At 37.5% G+C, this 13470-nt stretch overlaps 1 protein-coding gene and 1 pseudogene across 1 annotated transcript; both read left to right on the top strand.

The window, feature by feature from the left end:
• The first annotated feature begins 633 nt into the window (after nucleotides 1-633).
• On the top strand, nucleotides 634-2407 carry LOC127639821 (gamma-crystallin S-like; annotated as a pseudogene).
• Nucleotides 2408-4520: 2113 nt separating this feature from the next.
• On the top strand, nucleotides 4521-9535 carry mettl21a (methyltransferase 21A, HSPA lysine). The gene is made up of 3 exons (XM_052122175.1): nucleotides 4521-4826; nucleotides 7611-7722; nucleotides 7807-9535. Exons 1-3 carry the CDS (start codon nucleotides 4680-4682, stop codon nucleotides 8202-8204), a joined length of 657 nt encoding a protein of 218 aa, XP_051978135.1. The 5' UTR covers nucleotides 4521-4679; the 3' UTR covers nucleotides 8205-9535.
• Nucleotides 9536-13470: the final 3935 nt, after the last annotated feature.

Raw genomic sequence — 13470 nt, 5'->3', positions numbered from 1 at the left:
TACATTTTTTTCTCCTCTTTTTATTGTGGTAATTACTTAATTGATTCAAGTATCCAACTTTGGACAGAATCTCTCCTTAAAAGTAATAATTCATCCAAAAAAGAAAAGGGGTAAAGTTAACAGTGTAACTACAAATGTAATTCAAAGAAAGTACTTTAAATTGAATTACAATTCAACAACATGTATGCACATAATAAGTACATTGTATCAAATGGTTAAGTACATAGTAGTTAGGGCCACCTAATATAAAGTGGGTCCATTTTATGTAAGGATTGTTTTTTTCCTATTGAGGATGTCCTGGTCAGATTTAGCTCACTTTTGAGGATAATTTTGTTCTCATAATATAGCTCTGCATGTACACACACACACACACACACACACACACACACACACACACACACACACAAACAGACCACCATGCACTGTGTTGTCTCTATACCCCATAATCCTACCAGTCTTTTTCTAGAAAGAACTGACTCCATTTTTGGACCTGGTTTTCATGACAAAGAGAATGTCCTATGTACAGAGAGATGTGTGGCTATAAAAGAACCGGAGTGGGACGGCCTGAACAAGCACAGCTAAAAACAATTTACCCCTCTACACGGGCACCAGTAGCAGCCAAACCTCTGCAGAATGGGCCGGGTGAGTACAAAGGTGATCAGGACACTCTGCTCCCATTGTTAATAATTTGATGACTGCACTTTGTGACGACTGTAATAAGCAACAGACTCGTATATAAGGCCTGGACAAATAATTGGCAATTTATTTTTAAATTGGAGATTAAAACCTGAAAATAAACAAAGCTTTAAGAAAGATATAAGAATAATTCAGTACTATTTGTAGGTCACTAATCAAATGAGCAACTTCGTGACGCATCCAAGGATGAAATCAAATTCCACCGTCTCATTCATTTAGATCATTTTCTACGAGGACAAGAACTTCCAGGGCCGACGGTAACAGTGTGACAGCAACTGCACAGACTTTCGAGTAACTCCATCCGTGTGGAGAGTTGGGCCTGGGTGGTGTATGAGAGGGCCAACTTCATGAGCTACCAGTATGTTCTAACCCGGGGCGAGTATGCCGATTACCAACGCTGGATGGGTCTCAATGATCGCCTTTGCTCCTGCAAGATGATTCATTTTGTAAGTCACACATATTGTATATTCACCAACTTTAACTTTGAGAAAATGAATATACTTTCAGAAACAAGCTCTGGGCAAGTTCCGGCACATACATTTTATTCATTAGAACCTCATTATTTATACAATGGCAGGAAAATTAACAGGATGCCATACGGGATGGTAACAAAGAGCCAAAGTTAGTAATTGCTCAGTGTAGGCATCCATAAGGGAGTCAACTTGAAGATAATTTTCATATTTTAACTATGTTTTGAAATTTTTATATAATCAATTTCTGCAATTCTATCCAGCATGATAACATTGCTACTAATTATACATTTATGCTGTTGCTGATGTCTTTAAAGAAAGTGACTTTTGTAGTCTTTTGTAAGAACCCCTAAACTAATAGGATGGAAATTCATATTGAGGACATATGGGAAAACATAAACTGATAACCAATGATAGCCACGGTGTGAGCTCCATTTTCCAGGTGAAATGTCCAAGGAGGGGCGCCAAAGCAAGTAGTGAAGGGAGTTGTTTGCAGCTTTACAGAATGTAAAACGGTGAAGAGGAATGCACATTTTGTGAACTGTACCTCCCAACACAAAACCTAACCGTCAGTAGAGTAAAAATAAAAAAGTAAAAATGTAATGTTAGAGTGGGAATAGCACTCGTCACTAATTATGCATATACGATTACTTCCTGGTTTCAACGCGGAATGCAAACCCGTTGACATGTTTTTCTGGACTTGCCACAAAGGAAGTGAGACTGAAATGTTCTCTGAATTTTTGTGATTAAAGAAAAAAAATATGATTTCCATCTTTACAAATTGCTAATTTCACATTGTATATCCAATATACCGACATATATGAAGAAGAGGACACAAAAATTTACTGAATCTTAGAAATGACCCCCTACTTCGTTGTCTACCTGTGCTCCATTTTAGACTAATCACCCTCCCTCTCCAGGTAAGCGGTTCGGAGTATAAAATCCAGCTCTACAACAAGGGAGATTTCGCTAGCCAGGTGTACGAGACGACCGAGGACTTCTGTACATGCGAGGTCCACTCTTGTAAGATACTGGATGGGACCTGGATCTTCTACGAGCAACCAAACTATAGGGGGGCGCCAGTACCTACTGGAGAAGGGGGAACATCATAAGCCCGTGGAATGGGGTGCCGTTAGCCCCACGGTCCAGTCCTTCAAAACGTCTGACGAAGTGACATCCATCAAACTGCCCAACCACAACAGCACCAATACACATGTGCTGAGTAAATAAATGTGTTGTTGCAAATATTGCCTGGTTGTTTAGCTTTTGTGGGTGTCTGATCATTACACATTTAACTGTTTCTTTTGTTGTGGACAATCAATCTCTACTGTATTTTATCGTCAATGGTAGCAGCTAGCCGAATTAGATGTTGCATTACACATCCTCATTATCGAAGAACAATAAGCAAAGCTATGCAAGGTAAAAGACAATTCAGCCTAAATACAGGATCACTTGAAATGAAAATAAACCACAATGTGTTCTGTATAGTGAATAATTGGCTGCCACATGCTTAAAACCAAATACAACCAAAATCAAAATTCAAGAGGGATTTAGAAACCTCAAACTACAAGACAAACCTAATACAGCATATGGCCGAATGTGTGTAGTATGGTAAATCACACTTCTGCTGTTTATACATTAACAAAACTGCACATTTACCAATTCAGCCTGACATGTTGTTAGAAGGATCGTTCACTTACATGTCTGAACACGAAAGGAGATTTTAGGCAGAATATTAGCTTCAGTCACCATTCATTTCCATTGTACGGAAATAAATATGTGATGAAAGTGAATGGAGACCGAGACTAACATACAGCCTTAAATCTCATACACAGTAGAAAGTAAGTCATAAGAATTTGGAACAAGGTGAGGATGAATAAAAGATAACAAAATTTGAAATTTTTGCTGAACTATCCATAAGTTTACACTGTAGAGAGACGTATTGCAGAGGCACCCAATACAGTATTTCACAGGAGTTTCCTTGTGCTCCCAATGGTGGGGCAAAATGAAAGCTTTCTCAACTTCTCCTCACACTGCTAGACACGCCCACATCACATCCAAAGTAGTAACTACCAGGGACTACCAACTAAATGTTTATCTATTTCGGTTCTTCTGAGCATGAAGTGGTGTAATTCCAAAAATGTACAGTGATAAACCCTTTGGCCTTAAGTTTCATGAAAAAATTATTGAAACAAAATTAATCCGGAACAATTGAAAAACACTTTGTTCTGGTTTTCAGTTACTAAAGTTCTGCTAAAAATTTTGTTTTCCTTATTGTGTTCCCTGAACCGTTTTAGTCCCTGGTATTTACTATAACATACCATAGAAATGAAAAGAGGTAAATAAATAGTCATACCACCTCAAACCGCCAACTCTCATTGAAAATGGCGTTTCGCGCCAAATCGCTGTGAAGGCTCAGCACAGACTGCTGAGTCACGTGCTCGTATTTTCTTTTTCACTTCACGTCTGCCCTCTAGCGTACAAATGGAGTTTATCAGGACATTCTAGCAGCTGTGTGACGTGAGATACTGAAATGAATTCTAAATTGAAACCAATGACATCAAAAAATAAAATGTTAACTTAAAATATTATCATTTTAGTTCATTTGTGATTAGAATGAAGCTAATTTCTACAAGAGCAAACAAAGACATGCTTGAGATTCATTTTAGAAAAGATATGGTCTCATTCAAGGACACATATTGAGGTTCTTCTGGATATGATGCAATATACCTGAGGATATGAATGATATACACTTGTCCTCCATGGGAAAAATTAAGGGACCACTGCAAAATGATCAGTTGCTCTGGATTTACTATTTATAGGTGTGTGTTTGAGTAAAATGTACATTTTTGTTTTATTCTATAAAGTACTGACAACATTTCTCCCAAATTACAAATAAAAGTATTGTCATTTAGAGCATTTATTTGAAGAAAATGGCAACTGGTCAAAATAACTAAAAAAATGCAGTGTTTTCAAAACTTCAAATAATGCTAAGAAAACAAGTTCATATTAATTTTTAAACAACACAATACTAATTTTTTTAGCTTAGAAAGAGTTCAGAATTCAATATTTGGTGGAATAACCCTGATTTTCAGTCACAGCTTTCATGCATCTTGGCCTGAGGTTTTCAATGGGGTTCAGTTCTGGAGATTGGGCAGGCCATGACAGGGTCTTGATCCATGCAGCATGAAGCATTTACGTTCAGTTTTATCGATCTGTTTGGATCGACTGATAAATATTCGTTTACACCGTTTAACTTGGCGTTGGTTTTGACGTCACCACTCCAGGCTGCAGTACTCCTAAACAATAGATGGCGCAGTTGAGCAACGACTAACAGCAGCAGTTACAGCAGCCGAATAAGAGATCAGTCGATTTGATTTGGTTTTTCAATACTCAACTATATTTTCGCTATATTTCCTGTTAAAATTACTTAATAGAGCAAAACCATCTTTTTATCCCTCGCTTTATATTCGTAGTTTTTTAGGCTATTTTCAGACACTATCACATCTAAGGATGGCTTTGGTGCCATATGATGAGAATGTACTGCATGCTCTGTCAAAATTGCACCAAAATTCAGCAGAATTTAATCTGGCCAATCACAGGATCAGACTCAGCCAGGACTGGAATCGATTAGGCGTCGCTGCTGTGGTTTGGGACGCAGTAAGTTTACTTTTCATTGTTGTAACTGAATGGGGCTGTGGCGTAGTGATCAGAGATTTTTGGGCTGATGACTGAAAGTTGGCAGGTTTGAATCCCAGAAGGGTTGCTCGATGAAATATCACCACAAACTCCACGTGTAGTGAACCTGTAAAACGTGTACTGTTGTGTGGACCGATGGTGTAGCCAAGGATGGGCCAATTAGACCCAGGCCCACCCAGAGCATGAGAGAATACACTGGCGGCCAAAGGTTTCGAATAATGGACAGATTTTGCTGTCTCAGAAGGAAATTGGTACTTTATTAACCAAAGTGGCATTCAGATGATCACAAAGTCTAGTCAGGACATTACTGATGTAAAACCAGCACCAAGTAATTTCTGATCAAATCTAGACAGGCCCCATTTCCAGCAGCCATTACTCCAACACCTTATCCACGAGTAATCATGCTAAACTGGTAATTTGATAATAGAAAGTCACTTGCTATTATATCAAACACAGTTGAAAGATATTTGGTTCTTTAAATGAAGCTTAACATTGTCTGTGTGTTTGTTTTTGAGTTGCCACAGAATGCAATAGACTGACATGTCTTAAGGTCAATATTAGACCAAAAATGGCAAAAAAGGCTATACAATGCTTGAAATTTAACGCATACAAAGGTGTACACTACAGTCTTCAAAGACAAAGAACAACTGGCTCTAACAAGGACAGAAAGAGATGTGGAAGGCCAGATGTACAACTAAACAAGAGGATAAGTACATCAGAGTCTCTAGTTTGAGAAATAGACGCCTCACATGTCCTCCGCTGACAGCTTCATTGAATTCTACCCGCTCAACACCAGTTTCATGTACAACAGCAAAGAGAAGACTCAGGGGTGCAGGCCTTATGGGAAGAATTGCAAAGAAAAAGCCACTTTTGAAACCGAAAATCAAAAAGAAGAGGTTTGAGTGGGCAAAGAAACACAGACATTGGACAACAGTTAGTTGTTCATAAGCCTTTCATAAGCTGGCTGCGCTTTTCCACTGACTTCAGAAACCGAACGGTGACGTAATGGGTTACGCGACTACTTTACCTGACCATAAGCAAGCATGGTGTGTCACAGTGTGTTTGTGTACAGCTTTTACTATTGTATTTTAGGTTTTAAATATACGGTGTAATGCAATCCAACCCAACATTATTACATTGCTTAACCAAGATTGTCAGGGATGACATCTACGCTAAATATGACAGGTAATGTAATTATATTGTAAGAACTATGGCTAAATTCTGTAAACTTAAAGTGGAATCATTATTAACATTGGCATAGCAGATGGTTGTATTTGGAATTTTGCCATAGCATATAATATTATGTTTACGTCTTGATTGAGAATCCCTAAGTTTACTTAACAGATAGCCGCGATCTTCCGAAGTTAGTGAGTAGTTGCTCAAAAATCCCCTTTTAGAACAAATCAATGCACAAAATAAGAGCACAACAGTGTAAGGAAAGCTAAAGTTGGCAAATATAACCGCTTACAGAGATCAGCTGTAGAAGACACCAGCGATTCGGTGTTTATCTCAAGCATGACTGGCTGAATTTAATGTCCCGGTTAATGAGTCCAAAACATTGTTGCTCTGTCCACTGCCACTTTTCTTTAGGTTCTTCTTATGGTCCCTGTACGGTTTTAAGTGTTTTTCAATTTCTTTATGATTTGCTGAATTGACTGATTGAAGCCGGTGTGCATCATTTCGTGCTTTATCTTCTCTTAGACAATTTTTCCCCTTTGCGATCTCTGTAGTTAATCTCAGATCTCCGTAAAGACCATATCACAAGTAGAGCGCTCATTTCATCCGCATTACCTGAACGCTTTTGATGACTGATAGTTTTGTGGGCTTTTTATTGTTTTTATAGTGTGAAGAAGTACACTTTGCTGCAGACGGTAGCTACTGTTGTTGTTTGGGAAAACTTTACCTGGTGACGAAACATTATCCCGCCCTGTGCAGAACAGTTCAAGAATTTGCACCAGCCCAGGAACCCACCCCAGAAACATGTCGGTGGAAAAGGGCTGTCAGTAACTTTTTGTTTGTGTCATCTTGGACTTACAGTGACACCTAGTGGTGTGGATGCAGCATCATTCAAAATCAATAGTTTTCAGATGCCATTGTAGAAATTCACTATTCACAATCAGCCATGATTAATTTAATCGAAGCGTGAAAGTGTCCAATATCAAGATGGTTATTCTGGTTAGTTTAAGAGAGTAGTGTTCAGCTGGTCATGTGATTTCTAAAATGGCATCTTCCATGTGGACGCCCCCGCCTCATGTAGAATAAAACAGCTTTTATTATGTTACTGATATGACTAGATTCCTCATTTCATGTGAGTGGTCATGATTTTATACATATGTTTCAAAATTACAATTAATTTCTTTAGGAGTAAAACTGTTTTAACGGGGGAAAAATATTAGTGAGTGCACCTTTAAGCAGATTTGTTCCATCATTCAGGACAGAAGGTGTGACATTTTATTTAACATCAGCACTGAATTTTTAGTTTTCCTCCCTCTCTTTTTTGCCCAACTGCTTGCTGCTCTCAATTGTTGTAAAATAAATTATTTTAACATTCTTACATTGACAGCTATGGCATAGTTATTTACTCAAAAATGAATTATACTTTCCAAACAAATAGATCCAATTTCATCACTTCCAAAAGAGCTGTGTGGACAGTCTGTCCTAAAGATCGGATAAAAAAAAAAGTTGCATAAAGTTCCACTTTCTTTTTGCTAGATAACAACCCCATTCCTCTTTTCCTTATTATAGGCGGTGGTGCTGTGCATGTTCCTGGAGATGGGAAACGTTGATCTAAAGGGCAAGAGTGTTATTGAGCTAGGGGCGGGCACAGGTTTGGTTGGCATTGTAGCTGCTCTGCTTGGTAAGATACCCTCACTGAAATTCTCTATTTTATGAAGTATTGTAAACAGTATTCGCAATGCTTGCATGTTCTTTCTCTTTTCAGGAGCCAATGTGACAATTACAGATCGAGAAGCTGCTTTGGAATTTCTTTCAGCTAACGTGCACGAGAACATTCCTCCCAGCCAGCAGGGGGCAGTGCGCATATCCGAGCTCACCTGGGGGGAGAATCTAGAACTCTACCCTTCCGGCAGCTATGACCTGGTCCTGGGAGCTGACATTGTTTACCTGGAAGACACGTTCCCTGCTCTCTTAAAGACTCTAGAGCACCTGAGCTCGGAGAACACAGTGGTGGTGTTGTCCTGTCGGATTCGTTACGAGCGAGATGAAAGGTTCCTGATGGAGCTACGGCAGAAGTTCTCAGTGGAAGAGGTCCATTATGACTCTCAAAGGGACATTCATATTTATAGAGCTGTGAAGATCACGACCAAAACTGAACTGTAAAGAACCATAGAGTGGACATTCCTTTTTGTAATTCAAACCATTTTAAGCTTTATAATATGAACTGAAGTCATGGACTAAAACACTAAAAGTGGCCTCAAAAGGGTTGTTTACATGCTGTTTTTCTTGTACTTGCCTCCTCCTATGTATTTTCATTACTTCCAGTTATTTTTAAAAGCGAGTGCTTGGGTTACGAACTAAATGGATTGGTTTTGAATCGGATGTATGATTAGTGAAACATGAAAGAGTAATAAATAATCAAATATATAATATCACTTTTTAAAAATCAGTTTCCCTTTTATACAAATGTCACCAGTTTTACACTATATGGCTTGAGACACTATATATATATATTATTTTATTTTTTCTCCACAATTTTGGAATGCCCAATTTCCACTACCTAGTAGGTCCTCTGGGTGGCGCGGTTACTCACATCAATCCGGGTGGCTATCTCCACTTCTAAGATCCATGCATCTTATCACTCGCATTATGTGGAGGCTCATGCTACTCTCTGCTATCCTTGCACAATTTACCATGCTCCCCATTGAGAGTGAGGAGGTTACCCTATGTGACTACCCTCCCTAGCAACCGGGCCAATTTGTTTGCTCCGGAGACCTGGCTGGAGTCACTCAGCACTCCCTGGATTTGAACTCATGACTCCAGGGGTGGTAGTCAGTGGCAATACTCGCTGAGCTACCCAGGCCTTCTACCTTCATATATTTTTACTAAAACAAAATTTCTTTGTGAATGAACAAGGTGCAAAAATTACTTATTTTCTTGGAAACAAGATAAATATTACATCGTACTAAAGTATTACTGTGGAACCCAGTCAAGTTTATTATTATTATATAATGCTTAATTATTGTTATTTTCATGATAAGATTAGTTAAAGATGAATTTAAGATTTAACACGTTAATTCAGTGGGATTACCACCTCTTTTCTTCAGGGGGCAGTAAGCGAATCTGCAGCTCAAACAGAACAAACCACACTCACTGACGGCAGACAGCACAACATGAGCATGCGTTATTTTATTCAAAACACAGCTTGATATAGCACAAATCCGAACCTAAGAATCTCAAGACGTGTTTTTCTAAGTATTAAACTACGTTTAACTTGACACAGTGACCTAAAAATGATATGTTTATGATGTGACGCAACCAAGGTGAGACCCAAAGCATCAATCTGAAGCAGGTGTACATTGACGCATCCTTAGAAAAGCCCTCATAATAAATCTCGGACTAACTGACAAATTCAATTGCAAAATGAATTGCTGTGAACTGGAAGGCAATGATTGGCTTGTGTTCAATAATATGCAAATAAACAATACAGTGGATTCTAAAGCCACTTTTTGTATTGTCTTATCAATGATTAACTCATATATATATATATATATATATATATATATATATGTAATTGATATGCAATGAATTAATTGGAATAATAATTTGATAATATTTTTAATTGATGGACAGCCCTTATTAATATATTTCTGTCATACTTCACCCTAAACTGGGGGTTTATTTTGACACTGCATGCAGTCGTGTGTATTTCACTTTCACCAGGAGCTTGTATTATGAAATGGGAAGTGCAATGTTTGTTTGACAGTTATGATTTTCGCAGCTTGTGAACTGCTGTCAAACTCTCCTTTACTGTTCCGTGGTTACTAATGTTTGGATTTGCATGAATACTTAAACCAGCAGTACATCACATTCACAATGCATGTGAACTGCACTAAAAACATTAAATTATACATTTATTTCCTTTTAAGTAAAAAAAACAAAAGTGGTCTGTCCAATTACTACAATTGCTGCACAGCTAAATCATAAAGTTATAATATAATTGATAAAGAATTATTAAGTTAAATTGAAAGCCTTTAAAATGTTGCTGAACTGAATATAAGAAGAAAGCTATTTTCTACAATTTACAGTGTATTAAAGTAAAGTATTAAAGAAAGAGAAAGAGTGGATGGAGGCTGCTATAGGGAGTGTTTCTTCGCAAAGCTGGATTCAAAACACCAAGCAAGCAGGTGAATCAAGTGATGAAAATATATAACAAAAGATCCTGCACAGTGTGTCTCCATGAAACTATTTTTCCTCAAAATCATTTGCTTTGGCAGGAAGTTATGTATAAGTTTGTGTTTGCAAGTAAAGCACAATTTAAGTAAAACCAAATGTAATATATTGTTTACAGATTTTAAAAAAAAATTAGTTATATAAATTATTTGACATGAGAGTGTGATTAGCATATTTATATATAGACAATACTAATACAATAACTTTGTGTTTGTAGTAATCTTAGTTTGAGCCACTGGCCCTGAAAACCTGCACGGCCCTGTTCAAGCTACATCCACCAAACTTAGCACAGACCTTCAGACTGTTCTGAGGTGTCTTCTCCAGTCAATGACTTACCATTTTCACATAATGGATGTTCAAGAATTTGAAAAATCACATGGACCTACATTGACGGAATGTTCAAATGAGCCGACGGAATGCTCATTAATTCAAAATCTAACTATTACAAAAAATTCAAATGTCAACAAACCCACCAAATGCCTCTGCTTAAAGTTGCTCTTTCTCTGTCTCTTTCTCAATTTATCTGATTATTTGTCTGTTTATATCTGACAGTCTGTCTGACTATTTAGCTAGTGTGTGTGTGTGTGTGTGTGCGGGTTTGAGTGGTTTACGAGGACGTTTTTTTAGGTGACAAACTGGTAATTACAAGGGTATTATGCTATAAATGTGGTTTATGATGACATTTCTAGTGTACCCATAATTCAAATAGCTTAAAAAGCATACTAAACTTTGTTTTTTGAGGGTTAGGTTTAGGGGAAAGTTTAGAGATTAGAATCTTTAGTTCGTACAGTATAAAAATCATTATGTCTATGGAGAGTCCTCATAAGGATAGCTGCACCTGTGTGTGTGTGTGTGTTTGCTTGCAGAGGAAGTCCACTTTTGGCAGATGCGACCGATATTTCCACCTGAGCTGAGTCAATAAAAAAGACACAATGATGTTTGTTGAGCTTTTAACAGGCTTTTAAATCCATGTCGCCCACTGAGCAATGATTGTCAAAGACTGCACTTGAGAATCAACATTTCTGCACAAACAATTATATTTGATTTTTGTGTCCCATATGATAGTTTTATATTATTGAACATAAGTAAAGTTTTTAATATATTTACATTTATACAAGACTGTAATTGTCTCACAAATTGTATCGTCAACATAGCCCGTAAACGATAGACAAACAGACAGACTTGAATTAATGCGGATCATCTTTTACAATTTCCTACTGTTTCTTGTGACGTCACATCATTAAAAGTGAAGGCGTCAGAAAGGATCATTCTCTAACGTCAGTGACATCAGAAAGTTTGGCATTGATTGGTCGAAACCAGATATGGAGACTCACTAACTGCAAAGTAGAATCATAATTACAGCAAACCTTTGTCATGAGTGTGTGGATGTGAGCTTTCACACATTTGCGATAAAAATCGCTCACGAAATTTCTAATCTGTCGGACTTTACAACCCTTTATGGAGGGAAAGAGCACATTGCCCTTTAGTAATGATCATATGTTCTGTATTATCTTGCAGCATGGAGTACAGTATGAAGGTACCACTTCATTTCAGTCCTTGTGGCCTTGTCTAATCTCATTTGATTAGTGGTTGACTGTAAAGTGCTTTTAAGTGGTCGATGTAATAGTGATATATCTAAATTGCAATTTAATGGTTGCCAGTGATACATTCATAAACATAATTTTTTTAACCATTTTATCTCTTATGTTAATTCGTCAAATGGGAAGAGTTATCCTTACCAATGCCAATATTCTCAACACGGCCAATGAATCGGTCTAATCAATATATCAGCATTTTTGGTAGCAGTATTTGTACAAAACTACGCTATCTTTTTGAGGTATATTGACTCAAGTGGTCAGAGTTGACGAGAATGATCTGCCTACCTCCTAATTAATAAGTATGCAAAATAATATATGCATAGCCCTTTAAATAGAAAAATTGGAGGCCAATGGTGAAAAAAAATCAGTCATTAGATTTCTGCGCAGCTATTTGGCTGAGTGTCCAACAGTTGTTCTCTACACTGTGGCTTTAAATGGAGAAGCAATTCATAAACAGAGTCGTTTCCAACAAACCACAACTGTACAACTATAATCCACAGTTATGAAATACCAGTACCCAAAGGAAAACACCACACCCAAAGTAAACTTGCCACATTCGCTTGGACCCCAAAACAAATAAATACACACTCTTACACATGTTTAAAACAGAAACCATCGAGGAATGGAAAATGGGAACAATATATCATTTTTCATGCCAAAAAATCAACTCTGTTTGTTCCCCACATCTCTGAAACAGAATTTTTGGAAATGAATGTCTAAAGTTGGAAGATTTCCATATCAACCAAGCAGTGACTTAGAGATAATATCATTCAGTGGTGTTTATCTGAATAATTATGTGACTAATTATGGTCACTTTTCATAAATAGGGAAATAACAGTTGCAAAATACTTGAATAACTGAAACTCCCAAAGGATTTCCTCCTGAACCCTAAATAAAACCTTTATAAATATATATATATAAGGTTTTATTTAGGGGTCAGCTCCTTGTGGAATCTGAGATTTGTAATGATTTCCAGGTCTGATGTTTTTACATAACACCATGGGGCATGAGTAAGGCTTACTCGCACAAATGCACTAATTAACTTTATTATCAGGAGTGGAAGGGCTTTGTCGGCTTTGAAACAGCTTGAGGAAGTGCGCCTATGTCACTTCAAACATTATTTATTATTTGCTTTATAAATGACCATCAAACGTTTTATGGTCCGTGAGCCCTGTAGTAAAAATGATGAACCAGGCTGTTATGTGCAAGGGAATGCTGGCTTTCCATAAGGTTACATAAAGATCATATGAGACAACTAAATGCTTATTTTTATTTACATGAGGTATTATCTATCCGATAAGGATGTTATTTTATATTCCTCTTGATAATGCATCATGCTATTCATTTATCCTATTCTGGGAATCATTTGGGTCTTATTGACTGTTGACTCACTGGAGTTTTCTTTTCATCTCTTGTTGAAGTCTAAGAAATGATCTGCAGTTATATAGCGCCTTTTTAACCTTAGTGGTATTCAAAGCGCTTTACACTGCATCTCATTCACCCATTCGCACACACACACTCATACACCAGGGAGCAACTTGGGGTTCGGAGTCGTGTGGGCCGGGAATCGAACCACCAACCCTGCGATCAGTGGACAA

The sequence above is a fragment of the Xyrauchen texanus genome, chromosome 48 (genome assembly GCF_025860055.1).
Source record: "Xyrauchen texanus isolate HMW12.3.18 chromosome 48, RBS_HiC_50CHRs, whole genome shotgun sequence".
In the NCBI taxonomy this organism is placed as follows: Eukaryota; Metazoa; Chordata; class Actinopteri; order Cypriniformes; family Catostomidae; genus Xyrauchen; species Xyrauchen texanus.
Note: the sequence above shows the minus strand (reverse complement) of the source record. Positions and strands in the feature narration are given on the sequence as shown.

What these genes read in the sequence shown, in the direction of transcription:
- mettl21a (XM_052122175.1), top strand. Translation starts at nt 4,680, where the DNA reads ATGGCTTTGGTGCCATATGATGAGAATGTACTGCATGCTCTGTCAAAA. An exon ending in CTGCTGTGGTTTGGGACGCA is followed by an intron (nt 4,827 to 7,610) that starts GTAAGTTTACTT and finishes TCCTTATTATAG; the next exon opens with GCGGTGGTGCTGTGCATGTT. An exon ending in CATTGTAGCTGCTCTGCTTG is followed by an intron (nt 7,723 to 7,806) that starts GTAAGATACCCT and finishes TTCTCTTTTCAG; the next exon opens with GAGCCAATGTGACAATTACA.